At 47.4% G+C, this 24,476-nt stretch overlaps 1 protein-coding gene and 1 long non-coding RNA gene across 9 annotated transcripts in view; both read right to left on the minus strand.

The window, feature by feature from the left end:
* LOC143955815 (oocyte zinc finger protein XlCOF8.4-like) overlaps positions 1 to 19,629 on the minus strand; it is a 40,401-nt gene extending 20,772 nt beyond the window's left edge. For all 8 annotated transcript variants that reach the window (XR_013269817.1, XR_013269814.1, XR_013269811.1 and 5 more), the window contains exon 1: positions 19,537 to 19,629. Coding sequence is in view for 1 of the 8 variants with exons in the window: in XM_077465933.1 (XP_077322059.1) it covers positions 19,537 to 19,605 (69 nt within the window). In the remaining 7 variants the exon portion in view is untranslated. The remainder of the gene's footprint in view (positions 1 to 19,536) is intronic.
* A 1,108-nt stretch (positions 19,630 to 20,737) lies between these two features.
* Positions 20,738 to 24,081, minus strand: LOC143956149 (uncharacterized). The gene is made up of 2 exons (XR_013269849.1): positions 24,051 to 24,081; positions 20,738 to 23,857 (listed from the first exon to the last, which is right to left on the minus strand). It is a non-coding gene; the product is annotated as an uncharacterized LOC143956149 (long non-coding RNA).
* Positions 24,082 to 24,476: the final 395 nt, after the last annotated feature.

Raw genomic sequence — 24,476 nt, forward strand, 5'->3', positions numbered from 1 at the left:
GTACACTGCTATACATACTACTGACCTCTGTACACTGCTTTACATACTACTGACCTTTATACACTGCTCTACATATCACTGACCTCTGTACACTGCTGTACATATCACTGACCTCTGTACACTGCCCTACATATCACTGACCTCTGTACACTGCTCTACAAGCTACTGACCTCTGTACACTGCCTTACAAACTACTTGCACTAGTCAGATATCAGGGCAGATAGCCAGGCCTGAAATTAGCCAAGAAAATCAGCCCACAGCACCAGATGTTCTGTTTCCATGATGAACCCCGGCAACAGACTTGTGGGGGTGACCAATTACTCACCAGACATGAAAAAAATAAGTGTGAAAGTGAATGGCGAGGTTCTCACTGTTTGTATTTTTACAGTGATAGTTTTAGTAGATTTTTCTAGGTTTTTAATGCTGTCTTTAATTTTTTTTATTGGAGGCTTGCTAGTTTCTTTTTTTTTAAAGGGGGGGAGGTGTGCTGCTCCCCGGTAATCTTTGATCTTTTCAATGTCCATGTAGATCTCCATCTCTTAGAGGTTGCCTACCCCTGCTCTGGATGGACAGTTGGATAAATGGTTCTATATTTAGGATGTATCCGGTCTATAAACCAGAGGCTCTGGATGGACAGTTGGATAAATGGTTCTATATTTAGGATGTATCCGGTCTATAAACCAGAGGCTCTGGATGGACATTTGGATAAATGGTTCTATATTTAGGATGTATCCGGTATATAAACCAGAGGCTCTGGATGGACAGTTGGATAAATAGTTCTATAAACCAGAGGCTCTGGATGAACAGTTGGATAAATGGCTCTATATTTAGGATGCATCTGGTTTACAAAAATACAAACAATATATACACATTAACAAGATATATACAGTATATATGTCTCTGTGTGTATATAGGATGCAGGATAAAGGAATAAGGAGGCAGAAAATTGACATGATGTGTGTAAATATAAAACAAGATCTTATTACCTCCTCTGCTGCCATTTCCAACAATGTCTCCTCTCTATTTCCTCCCAACTGACCTCTCACCCGGAACTTCCTGTCTTCAATCACTTCCTATGTGTAGCTGACATCACTTCCTGTCCTCACCTAATATCACTTCTGTGCAACCTATTTCTATGTTGATTTCACTGACAATAAACAGAAACACTATTTTAAATTTTGTTTTATAAATAATTATGTTTTTTTTTTAATTAATGACAGAAAGAAAAAAGGGCTGGGTCCGGTGTTCTGTAGGGTTGCCACTTTTTCTTCAAGCCAAACCCGAACGCTTTAGCGGTGCACAGAAAAAAAATCTTTTTTAGCATTCACTATAGGATTGTAAGAGACCTGAGACACCTTTTGGGCACTCCAAAGAGAATAGTACTGCAGTGTGCATAGTGTCCCCCCACTCTCCTGTCAGGCCCTGTACCTAGCCACATTCTTGTCTGAATGTTGTGTCCGGGTTTCAGGTGGACTGAAACCCGGACACATGATTCAAAACCCAAACTGTCCGGGTAAATCCTGGACAGGTGGCAACCCTAGTGTTCTGTCAAATTCTCCAATCCATCAAAAACTCCAACCATGTCACTTCCAGTTTATTTAAACCCTTATTAATTGGAGATTTTGACGAATTGCTATTTGGGCACAGCACCGGCAACCGAATAGAGTCCGGTACAGCAAGATATAGCTGGTTTGACAGCACAGCGGCTAACGAGGAAAAGTTTCGGAGGTGGCCATTTTGTTGGCTGGTATCTGTGCGGAGCAACAATTACCGCTCCTAATATCCTGCACCGGACTGTATTCGGTTGCAGGTGTGGTGTCCAAACAGCACTTCATCAAAATGTCCAGTTACTGATGTTTTAAAGCAACCAGAAGTTAAGTAGTTGGAGTTTATGACGAGTTGGATATTTTGGCAGAACACCGGCTCATAGCAGGGGGTCCGGTGCATCCCCGTTCCCTGTTCCAGGGATGAATCAGGCCCGAATTTTTGTCTGAATTTGGACCTGAAACAGAGCCAAAGACGCACAGGACTCCTGTATGGCGAACCTCGGCACCTCCAGATGTTTTGCCACTACATTTCCCATGATGCTTGTGCTCTCTGCAGTGTAGCTGAGCATTATGATAAATGTAGTTCCAAAACATCTTGGGTGCCAAGTTGCCATCCCTGGTCTAGGGTTACCACCTCATCCCTTTAAACCTGTCCCAAACACATATTAATTATAAAGGTTCAGTGGCTGATTAAGATGGTAATAAAAGGGGTTGTAAACCCTCATTCTATGCATTGAGGTGATTTGCAGTGCAGCAGCCCCCGCCCCAGTGCCACCATTTTACTTACCTGAAGCTGGTCTTTCTCGTGCCTGGGATGAGCACACCAGCTCTAGCCGGTGTCTCGTGTCCTGATTTGCTAGATTGATAGCAGGGCAGCCATTGGCTCCGACTGCTGTCAATCGAATTCAATAATGCAGGCACCAGGGGGCGGGGCCGAGTCCTGCCGTCTGTGTCAATAGACGCAGCAGCAGTACACGGGGGCGTGCCTGTACGGATGTCCCGAGGGAGAACGCTTCTCCGAAGGGACACTTGACAAGAGAAGGAGCCAGGAGCGTCGCTGAGGGACCCCAGAAGAGGGGGATCGGGGCCACAACCAACTGCACAGAGGAGGTGAGCAGGGGCATCTTAGGTCTACAAAAGATCTGGGGCTAGAGCCCATAGCAGCGTAGTAAAGAAAGTCATACTGTGAAGGAAAGAAGTTAGAAGTAACCGAGCCGAACATGTCTCAGAGAGTGTTTACTTGTAATGTGCATGCACATTTATACTTTTTAATTAGAAACAGCAGCAGATAACCTTGAACTAGATTGTAGTTCTCATCCATTTCAATACGCTTGGGCGGGCATACACATGTATATACAGTAATATACGTGTGTGTATATATCTCCAGAGAGCCCCCCACTTACATCAGGGTCCCCAGAGAGCCCCCCTTACATCAGGGTCCCCAGAGAGCCTCCTCCTTGCATCAGGGTTCCCAGAGAGCCCCCCTTACATTAGGGTCTCCAAAGAGCCTCCCCCTTAAATCAGGGTCCCCAGAGAGCCTATCCCTTAAAATCAGGGTCCCCAGAGAGCCTCCCCCTTGCATCAGGATCCCCAGAGAGCCCCCCACTTATATCAGGGTCCCCAGAGAGCCTCCCCTCCCCTTGGGAACCCCTACAGAGACTCAGGGCTATGGGCCCGATTCGGGGCTATAGCCCCAAAAGCCACCCCCTAGTGACGCCACTGGAGGGAAGTATGACATTTTTTAAAACACAAAACTTTACAACCCCTTTAAACTCTCTTAGTGCCTTGTCTGCATTAAATTAGCCACGGAACTTGTGCAATTATTATGTGTTTGGGGGTTAAAGCCAATCCTACCTCCACCTAGGTAAATATGGTTCTTAAAAAAAAAAAACATATACATTTCATTTAAGGGAGATTCCACCAAAAAAATAAGGCATGAAGTCTTCCCCCTTAACTTTCAGGTCTGCAAAAAATCCTCTGCAAAAGTCAAGATAAAAAAGCTTAAGGCCCCCCACAAAAATCCTACTGGACCCTGGTTGGAGTATGCCGTTTCATGGGCCAGGGAAGGAGGGGCATAAGAACGTGTTCCCTCCCACCTCCTGGGATCCTTTAGGTTGATGAGATCAAGGGCCTCTTCCTCACAACCCTAGTCTGTTGGTTGTGGGAGTCTGCAAGCTGGGGGGCTTATCAGAGTTGGAAAGCCCCCTTTAACACTACAGGGAGTCCCAGATACCAGCCCCTCCATGTGAATGAGTAGGGGGCACATAGTACCCCCTACTCCTGTGTAAATAATAACACAAACTCAGTTTTTGACAGGCCCTTTAGTATACAAAAAAAACAACAAAAAAAACTATGTCCCACGATGTACATCCATCATTGCTCACATCATCCAGTGATCAGAATCCAATAGCTACCAGAGGAGATTTGTCCAACCACCAAGTATAACGTAGGCAGAGGGATCTCCACTGCCTGCTATACCACAACGACAGACACTATTTCAGCAGCTGTCAAACCACCCATACAGTGACCTCATCTGATTGTATGCCATCACTGTTTAGCTGAAAATTTTCTGCCTGGCATCTTTGTGTTTTTTTTTTTTCCATCATCAAGCCAGGAGAGCCAACAGGGCCACCCACAGCTGGACTGGTTAGGTGACTGGTAATAAACAGTATATGATGTGTGATATGTGTGATATAATAGCTCCGCCGCTATTAGCAATGGTCTCCTCCGACCACAGGTTCCTCAAGCTCTCTCTGTCTTCTTGTCACCGCACCTTGCTTTACAGGCCCACTCATGGCCACCTGAGAGGGTTCTCCAGCACCCTGGGTTCTCACACGGAAAAGATTGAAGGGGCCAAGTGCCTCCTGGTTTGAATGGGTCTACCTTGCCTGGCCATGGGCTGGGAAGGCAAAGAATCTGCGGCGCTGTGTCCCCTGGGAGTTGGCAGCCCCAGGAATGTTCTTAGTATCACTTAGAGATGCCACTGTGAGAATTGAGCATATAACCACCAGACCTTATGGCTAGGTGGACCAAGTTGAGCCTTTTCCCTGTCAGGAGCCTTGCACCCAGGGAGGGTAGATCAGGCTAAGGTCCTTCTCCTTTAAGGGGTGGACATGAGACACCCCTTTAAGTGTACTTTTTGTGTGTGTTGTTATTCACATGCACTTTTTTTTTTTAGGTACACCAACGTGACTGTCTATTAGGGATGAGCTTCGTGTTCGAGTCGAACGCATGTTCGACTCGAACATTGGTCGTTCGTGCGTTCGCCGAATTCCGAACGTTTGGGCCGTTCGCGGCAAAATTCGTGTGGCCCACAATGCACTGCGATGGCGCAATGCATTGCTGTCTCACGATTGGCCAAGCATGCACTGTGACCCCGCATGCTTGGCCAATCGCAGCGCCAGTAGCGGGAAGAGCAATGGTTGGCCACAGGCATCCTGCCTGTGGCCAATCATAGCTCAGACTGTGTAGTGCACGCCCCACACTATATAAAGCTGCCTTTCAGGCGGCCTCGTGTAGTGTTTGTTAGCATCTGAAGCAGTGGGTGTTCTGTGTACCTTCAACACAGTTACACACCAATCGTTTTTGGCTGATTTACTATTTTGCTCTTGTGTAGTGGTTACTGTCTGTGCCCTGACCGCAGTATACACCACTATATTCACCTCACCTATATAGCTAGTGATCTAGCTTTAATAATAGAGCTTGCAGTCAGTAGTGTTAGTGCGTGCTGTCTGCGTGCTCTGTACCCAGTACATACCACTATATACACCTACATAGCTGTTCTCTATTTGAGCCCGATTGGCATTTGCTGGAGTTATTGGAAGTTGTCTGTGCCTCCAGCACAGCACAGTATACATCTGTATATACCCCTTTAACTCTGCTGTTTTCTTGTTATTGTCTGCATGCCCTGACCGCAGTATACACCGTGATATTCACCTCACCTATATAGCTAGTGGTCCATCTTTAACAATAGAGCTTGCAGTCAGCAGTGTCACTCAGGAGATAGTGCGTGCTGTGTGCCTGCTCTGTACCCAGTACATACCGCTATTATCCACCTACATAGCTGTTCTGTATTTGGGCCCGATTGGCATTTGCTGGAGTTATTGGAAGTTGTCTGTGCCTCCAGCACAGCACAGTATACATCTGTATATACCCCTTTAACTCTGCTGTTTTCTTGTTATTGTCTGCGTGCCCTGACCGCAGTATACACCGTGATATTCACCTCACCTATATAGCTAGTGGTCCATCTTTAACAATAGAGCTTGCAGTCAGCAGTGTCACTCAGGAGATAGTGCGTGCTGTGTGCCTGCTCTGTACCCAGTACATACCGCTATTATCCACCTACATAGCTGTTCTGTATTTGGGCCCGATTGGCATCTGCTGGAGTTATTGGAAGTTGTCTGTGCCTCCAGCACAGCACAGTATACATCTGTATATACCCCTTTAACTCTGCTGTTTTCTTGTTATTGTCTGCGTGCCCTGACCGCAGTATACACCGTGATATTCACCTCACCTATATAGCTAGTGGTCCATCTTTAACAATAGAGCTTGCAGTCAGCAGTGTCACTCAGGAGATAGTGCGTGCTGTGTGCCTGCTCTGTACCCAGTACATACCGCTATTATCCACCTACATAGCTGTTCTGTATTTGGGCCCGATTGGCATTTGCTGGAGTTATTGGAAGTTGTCTGTGCCTCCAGCACAGCACAGTATACATCTGTATATACCCCTTTAACTCTGCTGTTTTCTTGTTATTGTCTGCGTGCCCTGACCGCAGTATACACCGTGATATTCACCTCACCTATATAGCTAGTGGTCCATCTTTAACAATAGAGCTTGCAGTCAGCAGTGTCACTCAGGAGATAGTGCGTGCTGTGTGCCTGCTCTGTACCCAGTACATACCGCTATTATCCACCTACATAGCTGTTCTGTATTTGGGCCAGATTGACATCTGCTGGAGTTATTGGAAGTTGTGTGTGCCTCCAGCACAGCACAGTATACATCTGTATATACCCCTTTAACTCTGCTGTTCTATAAAAAAGGCATCTGCAGGAGTTAGTGGGTGTTGTGTGCCTCCAGCACAATATAAACTACCCAACTACTGTTTTACCCAACTCCCTTCAGGCCATTACCATGTCTGGAAGGCCAGCAAGGAGAGGCAGACAGGCGCGAGCCGATAAAAGAGGGCAAGCAGGCTCTGTGTCTAGAGACAACAGTGCTGGTTGGGGACGCGGTGCATTGTCATCAGCACGTGGCCATGGGACATGCTTGTCCTTCTTTTCTGCAGCTGGACATGTTGAACCGCAACATGCCAACGACTTGGTAGAGTGGATGACCAAGCCCTCTTCATCCTCCTCATCCTCTCTCACCCAGTCTCAGGGTAGTAGAAAAGCAGCTGCCAACACATCGTCGTCCCTCCTCTCAATGTCATCATCAGTGACTCCTTCCCTAGACCCACCACGTCCTCCTGAGGAGTCTCCTGAACTCTTTGAGCACAGTGTTGGGTACATGCTCCAGGAGGATGCCCAGTGTTTGGTGGGCTCTGATGATGACACTCAGCTAGAGGAAGGCAGTAGCGTGAGCACAGAGAGAGGGGATGCTCAAGAAGGACAGCAATCTGGCAGTAATGTTCCACAAGCTGCAGCATACTGCCAGGTTTGCTACAGCGATGAAGAGGGAGGGGATGATGAGGGCACTGACTCCACGTGGGTGCCTGGAAGGAGGGAGGAGGAGGAGGAGGAGGAGGAGGAGGAGGCACATGTCCAACGAGGCAGGATGCCCTCCGGGGGCCAGCTTAGGGGCAGCACACCGACTGAATCACACCGCAGAGCTCCGCCTGCGCAGAGCGCTTCCTCTGCGCAGAGCGCTTCCTCTGCGCGTTATTCTAAAAGTTCTTTGGTGTGGGCCTTTTTTGAGACGAGTGCATCAGATCGCACCGCTGCTATTTGCAACATATGTCTCAAGCGTATCTCACGTGGCCAAAACATCAGCCGCTTGGGCACCACATGCTTGACCAGACATATGTTGACCTGCCATGCAGCTCGTTGGCAAGCATACCTCAAAGACCCACACCAAAGAACAAAGCGGACCTCTTCTTGCTCCTCATCAGCTGGCATCTCCAACCCCACTAGACCTTCAGTCCTCTCTGAAACCTGCTCTGAGAGGAATGAAGGTGTAGAATTAGGTGTGTCACAGCCAAGTGCTTCCGGGAACTCTGCTAGTGGTACATCCACGTCCGATTATAGCAGACAAATGTCCCTGCCCCAGCTGCTGGACCGGCGGAAGAAATTTACTCCCAGCCATCCACATGCCCAGCGGTTGAATGCTAGCTTGGCTAAATTGCTAGCACTTCAACTGCTGCCTTTTCAGTTGGTAGATTCGGCCCCCTTCCGTGAGTTTGTACAATGTGCGGTTCCTCAGTGGCAGGTCCCCAAACGCCACTTTTTCTCACGGAAGGCAATTCCGGCTCTCTACCGGCATGTGGAAGGCAATGTCCTTGCCTCGCTGGACAGGGCGGTCAGCGGTAAGGTGCATATTACCGCTGACTCATGGTCCAGCAGGCATGGACAGGGACGTTACCTGTCTTTCACGGCCCATTGGGTCACTCTTCTGGCTGCTGGGAAGGATGCAGGACAAGGTGCAGTAGTATTGGAGGTTGTTCCGCCACCACGCCTCCAAAATGCTACTATTGGTTGTGACACACCTCTCTCCTCCACCCCCTCCTCTTCTTCTTCCTCCACAGCCTCTTCCAGTGCTCTGTCCTCAGAACCAGCGGTGCTCCGTAGGCGTTGCAGGGGCTACGCAAGTACGCAGGCAAAACGATGCCATGCCGTGCTTGCGCTGGTTTGTTTGGGGGACAGGAGCCACACTGGGGCGGATGTTTTATCAGCTCTGCAGGGGCAGGCCGAGAGGTGGTTGACGCCACGCCAGCTTAAGCCAGGAATGGTGGTTTGCGACAATGGCACCAACCTCCTCTCCGCCCTCCGACAGGGACAACTGACCCATGTGCCCTGTGTAGCTCACGTCCTTAACCTGGTGGTGCAGCGGTTCTTGGGCAGGTACCCTGGCTTACAGGATGTCCTGAAACAGGCCAGGAGAGTCTGTGTGCATTTCCGCCGATCATTTAATGCCTGTGCTCGGCTGGCTGAGCTCCAAAAGGAGTTGAACCTGCCCAAGAACCGCCTTATATGTGACATGCCCACCAGATGGAACTCAACATTGGCCATGCTGCAGCGGCTGCACACGCAGCAGAGGGCCATCAATGAGTACCTGTGCGACTACGGCACCAGGACAGGGTCAGGAGAGCTTGGTTTTTTCTCACCACGCCAGTGGGGCATGATCAGGGATGCATGCACTGTCCTGTCACCGTTTGAGGAGGCCACAAGGATGGTGAGCAGTGACAGTGCATGTATCAGTGACACTATACCTCTTGTCCACCTCTTGGAGCATACGCTGCGTGGAATAATGGACAGGGCACTTGAGGCAGAACAGAGGCAGGAAGAGGAGGACTTCCTTGCCTCTCAAGGCCCCCTTTATCCAGACAGTGTTCCTGCTGTGCCACCCATCACACAGGAAGAGGGTGAGGAGGAGGAAGAGGAGGAGGAGGATGATTGTGTCAGCATGGAGGTGGAGGCTGGCACTCAGCATCAGCAGCAGCAGTCTTATAGGGATGATTTACAGTCCCAAGAAACACGTGGACTTGTACGTGGCTGGGAGGAGGTAGCTGCGGATCATGTTGTCCTTAGTGACCCAGAGGACTCCGGACCGAATGCCTCAGCTAACCTACGCTGCATGGCCTCCCTGATCCTGCAAAGCCTGCGGAAGGATCCTCGTATTCTTCGGATCAAGGAGAGGGACCATTACTGGCTGGCCACTCTCCTTGATCCACGGTACAAGGGTAAGGTTGCCGACCTTATCTTGCCATCGCAGAGGGAGCAGAGGATGAGACATCTCCGGGAGGCCTTGCAGAAAGCTCTGTGCAACGCGTTCCCAGAGACTGGGAGATCACAAACTCCTGGTCCTGGACAACGTGTTGCTGAGGCATCAGTCAGAAGGAGCGCTGGAGAAGGTGGCCGTCTGACTGATGCGTTCAGACAATTTTTTAGTCCGCAGCCCCAAGGTATGATTGGTTCCAGCACCCATCGCCAGCGTCTAATTTACATGGTGCAGGAATACCTAGGGGCAAGGTCAGACTTGGACACCTTTCCCACTGAACATCCTCTGGCTTACTGGGTCTTGAGGATGGATCACTGGCCAGAGCTTGCACAGTATGCAATTGAGCTACTGGCCTGTCCTGCATCCAGCGTTCTTTCGGAACGCACCTTCAGTGCTGCTGGTGGCTTCGTTACCGATCACAGGGTGCGCCTGTCCACCGAATCAGTTGATCGACTGACCTTCATCAAGATGAATCAGTCTTGGATCACCCACAGCTACCAAGCACCTGAAGCTGATGTAACCGAATAATTTTTTTTGAAATACCACATCCCTTCAAGACTGCCTATGCTGATGCTGAGTGACTGTCCTGTTATGTTGATTGTCTATCCTCTTCCTCCTCCGATGATATGTTGGAAGAACATTTTTGGTTCTGGGTGATGCCAGCAGCCAAATTTTTCTGCCCCTGTTTAACAGGGGCGTTTAAGTACAATTTTTGATGCAATGCTTTGCAGCAGGGCTAATTCCTGCAAAAAAACTAGAGTGTATGGCAGAGGTTGCAGTGTGATGGCACCAGTGCCTAAGGCCCAATTTTTCTGCCCCTGTTCAACAGGGGTGTTTAAGTACAATTTTTGATGCAATGCTTTGCAGCAGGGCTAATTCCTGCAATAAAACTAGAGTGTATGGCAGAGGTTGCAGTGTGATGGCACCAGTGCCTGAGGCCCAATTTTTCTGCCCCTGTTTAACAGGGGCGTTTAAGTACAATTTTTGATGCAATGCTTTGCAGCAGGGCTAATTCCTGCAATAAAACTAGAGTGTATGGCAGAGGTTGCAGTGTGATGGCACCAGTGCCTAAGGCCCAATTTTTCTGCCCCTGTTTAACAGGGGCGTTTAAGTACAATTTTTGATGCAATGCTTTGCAGCAGGGCTAATTCCTGCAAAAAAACTAGAGTGTATGGCAGAGGTTGCAGTGTGATGGCACCAGTGCCTAAGGCCCAATTTTTCTGCCCCTGTTTAACAGGGACATGTAATTACAATTCTTGATATAATATTTCACAGGAGGGCCCCTTCCTGTGCCCACCCAGAGTAACTGTGAGGACTTATAGTGTTGTGGCACCAGCACCACAACCACCAAAGGTCAATTTTTCTACCACGGATCAACAATGGCATGTAATTACAATTCTTGATATAATCGTTCACAGCAGGGCGCTCCAGCGGCCACCAAGAGTCACTTTGAAGGCTTACAATGTTGTTGCAAAACCAACACCTTGTTCCGCCATTTCTGCAGAGCATATAGGGCAGGCCCCTACTTTCAAACATCCAATTTACAAACATCTCCTACTTGCAAACGGAAGGAGACAACAGCAAGTGAGATGAAAAAAGATGGACGACAAAACAAATTATACAGGGGTGATAACCCTTCCCTATGTTTTCCAAAAAGCTTAAAAATAGTTTTTTTGACTGGAGCTACACTTTAAAAATGTACCAGTTGAAAATTACAAACAGATTCAACTTAACACAACAAACCTACACAGTCCCTGTCTTGTTTGCACCGCCTGTATACTGCTGTTCTGAGTATATAGGGCCTGGGGGCCACACGCATTTCCTTTTTTTAATATGGGTACGGGGTTCCCCTTAATATGCGTACAAGACCCAAATAGGCTGGTAATGGGCAGGGAGGGATACCCATGCCATTTTTCTGAATGATTTTCAACCATATTGCAGGAACCAGATATAACATTAAAACCGCAAGCAGTTTTAAATGGTGTTATTTCCGTTTAATGTCATTTTGTGCAGGGACTGTTCTAAACACGGGAAACACGTGGCACTTCACAGGCATACTATAGACACCCCCCAGGCACCATATTTAAAGGAATATTTCACTTTTTTTTTTTCACTTTAATCGTCATTAACCACTTTCAGACCGGACCATTTTGCTGGTAAATGACCAGAGGTCTTTTTACACTTTGGCACTGCGCTGCTTTAACTGGTAATTGCGCGGTCATGCAATGTTGTACCCAAACAAAATTTGCGTCCTTTTCTTCCCACAAATAGAGCTTTCTTTTGATGGTATTTGATTGCCTCTGCGATTTTTATTTTTTGCGATATAAACGTAAAAAGACCGCAAATTTTGAAAAAAAATGATATTTTCTACTTTTTGTTATTAGAAAAATCCAATAAACTCAATTTTAGTCATACATTTAGGACAAAATGTATTCAGCCACATGTCTTTGGTAAAAAAAAAGTCAATAATTGTATATTTATTGGTTTGCGCAAAAGTTGTCACATCTACAAACTAAGGTACGTTTTCTGGAATTTACGCAGCTTTTAGTTTACGACTGCCTATCTCATTTCTTGAGGTGCTAAAATGACAGGGCAGTACAAAACCCCCCCAAATGACCCCATTTTGGAAAGTAGACCCCCTAAGGAAATTGATAAGAGGCATGTTGAGCCCATTGAATATTTTATTTTTTTGCCTCAAGCGATTGAATAATGACAAAAAAAAAATTTTTTTTTTTTTTTTACACAAAGTTGTCACTAAATGATATATTGCTCACACATGCTATGGGCGTATGTGAAATGACACCCCAAAATAAATTCTGCTGCTTCTCCTGAGTACGGGGATACCACATATGTGGGACTTTTTGGGAGCCTAGCCGCGTACGGGGCCCCGAAAACCAAGCACCGCCTTCAGGCTTTCTAAGGGCGTCAATTTTTGATTTCACGCCTCACTACCTATTACAGTTTTGAAGGCCATAAAATGCCAAGATGGCACAAAACCCCCACAAATGACCCCATTTTAGAAAGTAGACACCCCAAGCTATTTGCTGAGAGGCATGTTGAGTCCATGGAATATTTTATATTTTGCCACAAGTTGCGGGAAAATTACAAACTTTTTTTTTTTTTTTTTTTTTTTCACAAAGTTGTCACTAAATGATATATTGCTCATGCATGCCATGGGCATATGTGAAATGACACCCCAAAATAAATTCTGCTGCTTCTCCTGAGTACGGGGATACCACATATGTGGGACTTTTTGGGAGCCTAGCCGCGTACGGGGCCCCGAAAACCAAGCACCGCCTTCAGGCTTTCTAAGGGCGTAATTTTTTGAGTTCACTTCTCACTACCTATTACAGTTTTGAAGGCCATAAAATGCCAAGATGGCACAAAACCCCCACAAATGACCCCATTTTAGAAAGTAGACACCCCAAGCTATTTGCTGAGAGGCATGTTGAGTCCATGGAATATTTTATATTTTGCCACAAGTTGCGGGAAAATTACAAACTTTTTTTTTTTTTCACAAAGTTGTCACTAAATGATATATTGCTCACGCATGCCATGGGCATATGTGAAATGACACCCCAAAATAAATTCTGCTGCTTCTCCTGAGTACGGGGATACCACATATGTGGGACTTTTTGGGAGCCTAGCCGCGTACGGGGCCCCAAAAACCAAGCACCGCCTTCAGGCTTTCTAAGGGCGTTACAGTTTTGAAGGCCATAAAATGCCAAGATGGCACAAACCCCCCCCCCCAAATGACCCCATTTTAGAAAGTAGACACCCCTAAATTTAGGGGTACACTAGTGAGACTAGGTAATAAATGGCGGGTGCCCTGAAACTATAAAAAAATAACTAACCAACCAGCGTCACCTGTAACAGTTATATGGTGATCACTGGTGAAAGGGTTAACTAGGGGGCAATCAGGGGGCTTTATGCGGTAGTATATGGGGGTCCCTGGCGCTATAAAAAGCTGCGGCGAACCTAAATACCTACCTGCCTAACTAGCGTCACCTGTGACACTAATACAGCGATCAGAAAAACGATCGCTTATTAGGCTGGGTTCACACTGGAGCGATGCGGGAACGCCACGAATGCGCGGCGGGTTCCCGCATCGCATGCCTCCCGGCGGCAGTTCACACTGCCCTATGCGAACTGCTGGGAGTGTCAGTGAAATGTTAATGACACCCCCAGATCAGTTCGCATATCGCAGTGCGATCTGCAAACTTGGATCGCATGGTGTGAACACCCATGCGATCCGATTCTGCTGCGGACCAAAAAAAGGGTCCCGTGCGAGTTTGCGGCGGGTGCGACACGAATTCAGCCATACTATCTGTATAGCTGAACTCGAATCGCACAGAGATCGGATGTGATTTGCACTGCAGTGCGGTGCGAATCACATCCGTTCTCATAAACCGCTGCAATGTGAACCCAGCCTTAGTGACACTGGCGACGGGGGGTGATCACGGGGTTAAACCTTTATTGGGGGGGTTAGGGGGGTACCTTAGAACTAAAGGGGGCTAACCCTAACTGCCCTAACAGTTATTAGTCACAAATGACACCTGCCGGGTGATCAGGGGGTTAAACCTTTATTAGGTAATAAATGGCGGGTGCCCTGAAACTATAAAAAAATAACTAACCAACCAGCGTCACCTGTAACAGTTATATGGTGATCACTGGTGAAAGGGTTAACTAGGGGGCAATCAGGGGGCTTTATGCGGTAGTATATGGGGGTCCCTAGCGCTATAAAAAGCTGCGGCGAACCTAAATACCTACCTGCCTAACTAGCGTCACCTGTGACACTAATACGGCGATCAGAAAAATGATCGCTTATTAGGCTGGGTTCACACTGGAGCGATGCGGAAACGCCGCGAATCCGCGGCGGGTTCCCGCATCGCATGCCTCCCGGCGGCAGTTCACACTGCCCTATGCGAACTGCTGGGAGTGTCAGTGAAATGTTACTGACACCCCCAGATCAGTTCGCATATCGCAGTGCGATCTGCAAACTCGGATCGCATGGTGTGAACACCCATGCGATCCGATTCTGCTGCGGGCCAAAAAAAGGGTCCCGTGCGAATTTGCGGCGGGTGCGGCGGGTGTGGCGGGTGCGGCGGGTGCGGCGAATGGCTGAACTCGAATCGCACAGAGATCGGATGTGATTTGCACTGCAGTGCGGTGCGAATCACATTCGTTCTCATAAACCGCTGCAATGTGAACCCAGCCTTAGTGACACTGGCGACGGGGGGTGATCACGGGGTTAAACCTTTATTGGGGGGGTTAGGGGGGTACATTAGAACTAAAGGGGGCTAACCCTAACTGCCCTAACAGTTATTACAGTCACAAATGACACCAATGCAAAAAAAAAAAAAAAAAAATGACATTGGTGTCACTGTGACTGGGGGGCAGGGGTAATTGGGGGGGTGATCGGGGGGTAAAGGGGGGGTGTGAGTGTGCCTGGCATGTTCTACTGTGTGTGGGATGTGTTGGTGCAACTCACTGATCCGCTCTCCTCCGTGTCGGAACGAAAAATACCGACACGGAGGAGAGAATACATCACTTCCTCTCCTGTGTTTACATTACAGGAGAGGAAGTGATGTCACCGGGGATTTCCATTCGTCGGGAGCGATCGCGAGGGGGTGGCCATGAATGAATGGCCGTCCCCTCGTCCGGGATCGCTCCCGAACGAAAACCGACCGCCGCAGGCACCGGGCGGGGGCCCGATCGGGCCCCCGACCCGCGGGAGGCAAAGGACGTACATATATGTGCTTATGCCTGCCCGTGCCATTCTGATGACGTACATCGGCGTGAGGCGGTCGGCAAGTGGTTAACCACTTCAGGACCGCCGTATTGCCATTGTACGTCAGCACAATGGCACAGGCAGGCAGAATCACGTACATCTACGTGATTGCCTTCCAGCGGGTGGGGGGTCCCATCGGACCCCCTCCCGCTGGATACGGCGGTCCGATTCGGTCCAGCAGCGATCCGTGATGAGGGGATGGCCGTTCGTTTTCGGCCACCCCCTCTGGATCGCTCCTGGCCAATGAGAAGCTTCCTCCCCTGTGTATTGTTTACACAGGAAGGAGGAAGTGATGTCATTCTCCTCGGGGCGGTCTTTTTGACCGGACTACGAGGAGAAGAGTAAAAGTAAGTCTGCACGAACACTACACTGACATGTAGGTACACACAGGCACACAAACCCCCCCCGATCCCCCCCCGATCGCCCCCCGATCCCCCCCCCGCCCCCCCTCCCCCCCCAGTCACAGTGTCACTGATTGCATTGATCATTTCTTTACTGATCAATGCATTCAGTGTCAGTTGTGACAGTAAAAACTGTCAGGACAGTTAGTGTTAGGTCCAGGGTAGCCCCCTATCACCCCCCAATAAAGATTTAACCCCCTGATTGCCCCTAGAGTTAACCCTTTCACCCCCTTTTGCCAGTGTCACTAAGCGATCATTTTTCTGATCGCTGCATGTGTCGCTAGTGTCGCTAGGTAGCTAGTTATTTTTTTAGGTTCACCGCCAGGTTTTTATATCGCTAGGTACCCCGATATACTACCCAATAATGTTTTTAACCCCCTGATTGCCGCTAGTTAACCCTTTCACCCCCTTTTGCCAGTGTCACTAAGCGATCGTTTTTCTGATCGCTGCATTAGTGTCGCTACAGTCGCTAGGTAGCTAGTTATTTTTTTAGGTTCACCGCCAGGTTTTTATAGCGCTAGGTACCCCGATATACTACCCAATAATGTTTTTAACCCCCTGATTGCCGCTAGTTAACCCTTTCACCCCCTTTTGCCAGTGTCACTAAGCGATCATTTTTCTGATCGCTGCATGTGTCGCTAGGTAGCTAGTTATTTTTTTAGGTTCACCGCCAGGTTTTTATATCGCTAGGTACCCCGATATACTACCCAATAATGTTTTTAACCCCCTGATTGCCGCTAGTTAACCCTTTCACCCCCTTTTGCCAGTGTCACTAAGCGATCGTTTTTCTGATCGCTGCATTAGTGTCGCTACAGTCGCTAGGTAGCTAGTTATTTTTTTAGGTTCACCGCCAGGTTTTTATAGCGCTAGGTACCCCGATATACTACCCAATAATGGTTTTAACCCCCTGATTTCCGCTAGTTAACCCTTTCACCCCCTTTTGCCAGTGTCACTAAGCGATAATTTTTCTGAACGCTGCATCAGTGTCGCTAGTGTCGCTAGGTAGCTAGTTAACTAGGCTCCCAAAAAGTCCCCCACATGTGGTATCCCCGTACTCGGGAGAAGCAGCAGAATTTATTTTGGGGTGTAATTTGACTTCTGCCCATAGCATGTGTGAGCAATATATCATTTAGTGACAACTTTGTGCAAAAAAAAAAAAGTTTGTAATATTCCCGCAACTTTTGGCAAAATATAAAATATTCCATGGACTCAACATGCCTCTCAGTAAATAGCTTGGGGTGTCTACTTTCCAAAATGGGGTCATTTGGGGGGGTTTTGTGCTATTTTGGCATTTTATGGCCTTCGAAACTGTGATAGGTAGTGAGGAGTTAAATCAAAAATTTGCACCCTTAGAAATCCTGAAGGTGGTGATTGGTTTTCGGGGTGCCGTGCGCGAGTAGACTCCCAAAAAGTCCCACACATGTGGTATCCCCGTACTCGGGAGAAGCAGCAGAATGTATTTTGGGGTGTCATTTCACATATAACCATGGCATGTGTGAGCAATATATCATTTAGTGACAACTTTTTGTAAAAAAAAATTTTTTTTTTTTTTTTTGTCATTATTCAATCCCTTAGGACAAAAAAAATAAATATTCAATGGGCTCAACATACCCATCAGCAATTTCCTTGGGGTGTCTACTTTCCAAAATGGGGTCATTTGGGGGGGATTTGTACTGCCCTGCCATTTTAGCACCTCAAGAAATGAGATCGGCAGTCATAAATTAAAAGCTGTGTAAATTCCAGAAAATGTACTCTAGTTTGTAGACGCTATAACTTTTGCGCAAACCAAAAAATATACGCTTATTGACATTTTTTTTACTAAAGACATGTGGCTGAATAAATTTTGCCCTCAATGTATGACTAAAATTTAGTTTATTCGATTTTTCTTATAACAAAAAGAAGAAAATATCTTTTTTTTTCAAAATTTTCGCTCTTTTTTCATTTATATCGCAAAAAAAAAAAATCGCAGAGGCAATCAAATACCATCAAAAGAAAGCTCTATTTGTGGGAAGAAAGGGACGCAAATTTCGTTTGGGTGCAATATTGCATGACCGCGCAATTACCAGTTAAAGCAGCGCAGTGCGAAATTGCAAAAAGACCTCTGGTCCTTAAGGTGTTTATTGGTCCGGAACTGAAGTGGTTAAAATCAGTGCTCCCGCCAAAACGGTAGTTTTTAAAACTTTTTTTTGCAGTGACCCATGTCCCCTGAGGCAGGAGGCAGATCGCCAAACCCTTTTTAGCACACTATCTTGCATATTAGCCGTTAAAATTAGCACTTTCCAATTCGAACGTTCGAGTCCCATAGACTTCAATGGGGTTCTAACGTTCGTGCCGAACGCGGGGGTCGTTCGCAAGTTCTGGTGCGAACCGAACCGGGGGGTGTTCGGCTCATCCCTACTGTCTATTAAAGAAAACCAATCCATTAACTGAGTGACCTGGCACCATACCTCTATGGTAGAGTCCAAGATGATGATCATCTCATTGGGAAAACAAAGATGGTCCAAGTATCCCCAGAGCCTAGAGAGTGAAATGTTGAAAGATCTCAGCCCTTGTACACACAGTCGGAGAATCCGTCGGAATGTGTCCTATCGGACCGCGTTGTCGGATAATCCGACTGTGTGTGGTCTGCATCGGACTGATTCCGTCGGAATATCCATCGGATCCAATTTTCCAACATGTTGGAAATATTTTCCAACCAACTGGGCCGGTCGGACATACTCCGATCATGTGTAGAGCATTTTCATCGGACCAAGTGCCACGTATGCTCAGATCAAATTCCTACATCAAAGCTATTGGCCTTAATGTAGTCCCATCATAACAAAATAACGTCATCACGTTCTGAAAGATCGGATTTTTCGACAACTTAGTCCGACCGTGTGTATGCAGCAGTTTCGGACAAGATCCGACGGACAAAATCCAACGGATTTGGTTGTCGAAATCTCCGACCGTGTGTACAGGGGCTAAGAAAGAGTTCCTCATCTAGTACTCGTTGGTCAGCTTTGGTTGACCACGAGGAGAGGGGTCCACCAGACCTTATGGCTAAGTTGAGCCTTGCCCCTGTCAGGAGCCTTGCACCCAGGGAGGGTAGATCAGGCTAAGGTCCTTCTCCTTTAAGGGGTGGACATGAGACACCCCTTTAAGTGTACTTTTTGTGTGTGTTGTTATTCACATGCACTTTTTTTTTTTAGGTACACCAACGTGACTGTCTATTAAAGAAAACCAATCCATTAACTGAGTGACCTGGCACCATACCTCTATGGTAGAGTCCAAGATGATGATCATCTCATTGGGAAAACAAAGATGGCCCAAGTATCCCCAGAGCCTAGAGAGTGAAATGTTGAAAGATCTCAGCCCTTGTACACTGTACTGTCGGATAATCCGACTGTGTGTGGTATGCATCGGACTGTTTCCGTCGGAATCTCCGTCGGACCAAATTTTCCAACATGTTGGAAATATTTTCCGACCAACTGGTCCGATAGGACATACTCCGATCATGTGTAGAGAATTTTGATCGAACAAAGTGCCACGCATGCTCAGATCAAATTCCTACATCAAAGCTATTGGCTACTAGCCTGAACGTAGTCCCATCGTAACAAAATCACGTCATCACATTCTGAAAGATTGGATTTTCCGACCACTTTGTCCGACCGTGTGTATGCAACACCAGTTTCGGACAAAATCCATCGGAAAAAATTTGACAGATTTTTTTTGTTGTCGGAATGTCCAACTGTGTGTACAAGGGCTTACACTAATGACTCAGGTTACCAACCTCTCAGATCACAACGGCAACCTCACTGATGTGATTCTAAACATTTTCAGCCATAATCTTTTGTTCTGTATCATTCTGCATGCCAAATACAACACCATGAGTGGCCTCTCCAGAATCATTTCCTCCTCTTCTCGCTTTTTTTCTCCTCCTAATTCTGGAGCCATTCCACTTTAAGGACACGGAATGTAATTTTTGCCAAAAGATGTCAGCTGATACAAGTGTGGAACTGGACCTTGTGGACTTACCAATTCACAAATAAAACACCAACGCAAGACCCCCTATGACGGGTTATCGAATTACAATTCATGGAGGTTTAGTCCGTAAAATTTTCTTTCAGAAGTCTTAATTGCATCACAGCTGCCCAACCCCCCCCCCTACAATTATATTATAGTCCCCTTTCTACATCAATGTCCTCAGTCCCCCTCTCACATCACATTCCCCCCTCTTTACATCACAGTTCCCCCTGCCCCCTCCTTCACCACCCCCACCCTTTTACAGCAGTGTCCTCAACCCCTTCTTTAAAGCACTGTCCTCACTCTTCCTTCCCCACTTCATAGCAGTGTGCTCACCCCTCCATAGCAGTGCCCCCCCCATTAAAACCACTGTCCTCACCCCCTTTCATAGCAGCACCCTCACTCCCCTTCCCCCCACCCTTTCATAGCAGTGTCCTCACCCCTCCACCCTTTCATAGAAGTGTCCCCCCCATTGAAACCACTGTCCTCACCTCCTTTCATAGCAGCACCCTCACTCCCCTTCCCCCCCACCCTTTCATAGCAGTGTCCTCACCCCTCCACCCTTTCATAGAAGTGTCCCCCCCATTGAAACCACTGTCCTCACTCACCCCCCCCTTTCATAGCAGCACCCTCACTCCCCTCCCCCCCACTCACCTTTTCATAAAGGGTGGGAGCTGGCCAACTTTTCTTTTTTAACAAGCTGGCGATTGGTTGCTAGGACCACCCAGCATTCTAGCAGCCAATCACCCGCTTGCAGCTCCTTCCTTCCATCCCGACCTGCCGCCTTCCCCTGTCCTCTACCCTGTCACAAAGATGATAGTGCGGCGGCTGGGGGAAAATAAAACAGCAGCAGGATCTACAAGGAGGCCAGGCAAAAGAGCGCAAGTGACCAGGTTTCTAAGTGGGACGACCACGTGATAGGGATGGGACTATCACTTGGTCCAGATCCGGACCACGATCCACCATTTAGTGATGCCTGCTCTATGAACTTAACACATTCCAGTCACCATCTAATGATAGTGGTCATTTAAAAAAAAAAAAAAAAGGGACTCCGAACAGAAAATTCTCACGTGTAGATCTTTCCTGTTTATTTTACAGACATGGACTGATTAACATACAATAAAACAGACTGAATTCAAATCAAATCTTGTATAACTGAAGCACAAAAATGGCATCCAATTTATTATACATTGGCTGGACCAATGAAAACCCAGCTCTATCAATACAACAAAAAATATATATATAAATAAATAAAATAAGAGCAATGACATGCAGCAGCAGATAGCAACTTACACATTGGGAAAAGACAAATCCTGATTGGATATTTCACAGTTTTCTTGCCTATGTAATCCCACCATTGCTTGTTTGTAGCCTGTGAGTTGGTACAGTTGTTCATGTATTGTCATGACAGCCAATGTGTTACCTTGTCTTTGCTGCCCACCTCCTTCACACAGTTGCCAGTGTCAGGGCCGTCTTTAAGGCAGGGCAAAAGGGGCAGCTGCCCTGGGCCCTGTCATTGTTGTGAGGCCCAAAGCAGCTGCCTCATACTTGCCAACTATCCACGTTTAAATTCCCTTGTCCCTTGAAGTTTTTGTCCCATGCTGTGTCCCGATATCTCAGTGTGAAGTGCTGGTACTAATGCTGCCCAGCTCTGCCCTATTATTGTGTACAGATGACTCACCTGCAGACCCTGTGTTTACATGTAAATAACCGTCATACATATGTAAATAGTGGCGGAATTCGTAAGTAAACAGCTGTGTCCAGTGGCAATGACATGTAAATAAAGGCGCCATTCATATGTATATCATGCCCCCCTGCAGTGAAGCGATGATGTGTTATAACCTCAAGCAACCAATCAGTGAGCAGAATTACTGTGCATTAATCTCTATCAACCAATTGCAAGCAGAAATCATTTGCTGTAACCTCTAGCAACTAGTTGGTGAGCCATAATGTGTGCTGTAACCTCTAGCAACCAGTCAGTAAGCAGTAATGATATGCTGTAACAGCCCACAACCAATCGCAATTGCTGCCCGATCTGATACAGTAAACTGATTTTAAGTCTAGCTGCTATTTATTGTATGTCTCAGAGCAGGTGGAGGGGGGTGGGGGGGAGCCCAAGAAAATGTTTGCCCAGGGTCCAATCAATATTAAAGACGGCCCTGGCCAGTGTGTTGCAATGCATATTGCCAGTTGCGTAGTTCTCTTGTCTTACTATAATTTATTCCCAACGGGCCCAAAATGATCAAATCACACCCTGAAAAATGTCAGAATTTTTTTTCACACAATAATACTTTGCAGCAAAGTACACCATTTGGGTCTATCCTAGAGAATCTGAACATCATGGCATTACAAAACATAACTCTGGTGTACTTCTACCACCAGAGTTTCTGGGTCTACATGGGGCATGTGTTGGTAGGAAGATAGACAGGAACTGTAGTAGACACAACACCAAAAGAATCCCCAAGAAAGAAAATGGAATCCAACAGGAAACTCAGGCCAGCGGACTTCTATCTACAGAGTTTCTGGGTCTACCTACCCACATGAGGGTTCACATATTTTCTTTTTTATCATGAAAAATACAAAAAGAAAAAAAAAATACTGACTGGAAAAAAAATAGAACAGAAAAAACAGATGTCAGCACAAGAGCCTGAAAAACTCCCCACAAAGACGTCTCTAGCAGAAGACTAGACCCAATGGATTCCACCTGTAGCCAGCTGAAGACTCAAACCGATGGGCTCCACCTGTAGCCAGCAGAAGATTCAACCCAATGGAATCTACCTGTAGCCAGCTGAAGACTCAACCCAATGGACTCCACCTGTAGCCAGCTGAAGACTCAACCAAATGGACTACACCTGTAGCCAGCAGGAGACTCAACACAATGGGCTCTACATGTAGCCAGCTGAAGACTCAACCCAATGGACTCCACCTGTAGCCAGCTGAAGACTCAACCAAATGGACTACACCTGTAGCCAGCTGAAGACTCAACCCAATGGACTCCACCTGTAGCCAGCAGGAGACTCAACACAATGGGCTCTACATGTAGCCAGCAGGAGACTTAACCCAATGGACTCCCCCTTTAGCCAGCAGGAGACTCAACCCAATGGATTCTACAAACTTAACCCAATGGACTGTACCTGTAGCCAGCAGGAGACTTAACCCAATGGACTGTACCTGTAGCCAGCAGGAGACTTAACCCAATGGACTGTACCTGTAGCCAGCAGGAGACTCAACCCAACAGACTACAGACTCAACCCAATGGACTCTACTTAAAGAGGAAGTAAACCCTGATGGGTTTACTTCCTCTTTGATTCCCTGCAAAGGTAAAGCATAATGGACTACTATGCATCGCATAGTAGTCCATTATGTGTCACTTACCTGACACAGGAGCCAGCGAAGTCACTGCTGTCCCCTGTAGTTCCGAGCGTCCATCTTCTTGGTGGGTCTCGCTGCTCCGGCGCTGTGATTCGCCAGAGCCGCAATGACGTCACTCCCGCGCATGCGAACGGGAGCCGAGACTCGCAGCATATCGCCGTGATCTCCGGCTTGCCCAGTGGTTGCTGTCTTCCGGTAAATATCTCCTAAACCGTATAGGTTTAGGAGATATTTCTTGGACCTACAGGTAAGCCTTAATCTAGGCTTACCTGTAGGTCAAAGTGGTTTGTAAGGGTTTACAACCACTTTAAAACCAGCAGGAGATTCAATCTAATGAATTCTACAGACTCAACCCAATGGACTCTACCTAGAGCCAGCAGGAAGCTCAACCCAATGGATTCCACCTGTAGCCAGCAGGAGGCTTAACCCAATGGATTCCACCTGTAGCCAGCAGGAGGCTTAACCCAATGGATTCCACCTGTAGGCAGCAGGAGGCTCAACCCAATGGATTCCACCTGTAGGCAGCAGGAGGCTCAACCCAATGGATTCCACCTGTAGCCAGAAGGAGGCTCAACCCAATGGATTCCACCTGTAGCCAGAAGGAGGCTCAACCCAAGGGATTCCACCTGTAGCCAGCAGGAGGCTCAACCCAATGGATTCCACCTGTAGCCAGCAGGAGGCTCAACCCAATGGATTCCACCTGTAGCGAGAAGGAGGCTCAACCCAATGGATTCCACCTGTAGCCAGAAGGAGGCTCAACCCAATGGATTCCACCTGTAGCCAGCAGGAGGCTCAACCCAATGGATTCCACCTGTAGCCAGCAGGAGACTCAACCCAGCGGACTCTATATAAACCAGTAGGAGATGCAATCTAATGAATTCTACAGACTCAACCCAATGGACTCTACCTGTAGCCAGCAGAAAGCTCAACCCAATGGATTCCACCTGTAGCCAGCAGGAGACTCAACCCAATGGATTCTAGAGATTCAACCCAATAGATTCTACCTGTAGCCAGCAGGAGGCTCAACCCAATGGACTAAAGACTCAACCCAATGGACTCTACTTAAAACCAACAGGAGATTCAATCTAATGAATTCTACAGACTCAACCCAGTGGACTCTACCTGTAGCCAGCAGGAAGCTCAAACCAATGGATTCCACCTGTAGCTAGCAGTGGCTCAACCCAATGGATTCCACCTGTAGCCAGCAGTGGCTCAACCCAATGGATTCCACCTGTAGCCAGCAGGAAACTCAACATAAACCAGTAGGAGATGCAATCTAATGAATTCTACAGACTCAACCCAATGGACTCTACCTGTAGCCAGCAGAAAGCTCAACCCAATGCATTCCACCTGTAGCCAGCAGGAGACTCAACCCAATGGATTGTACAGATTCAACCCAATAGATTCTACTTGTAGCCAGCAGAAGGCTC

Source organism: Lithobates pipiens, unplaced genomic scaffold, assembly GCF_037356315.1.
Source record: "Lithobates pipiens isolate NorthernLeopardFrog02 unplaced genomic scaffold, aLitPip1_a1.2 Scaffold_35, whole genome shotgun sequence".
Taxonomy (NCBI): Eukaryota; Metazoa; Chordata; class Amphibia; order Anura; family Ranidae; genus Lithobates; species Lithobates pipiens.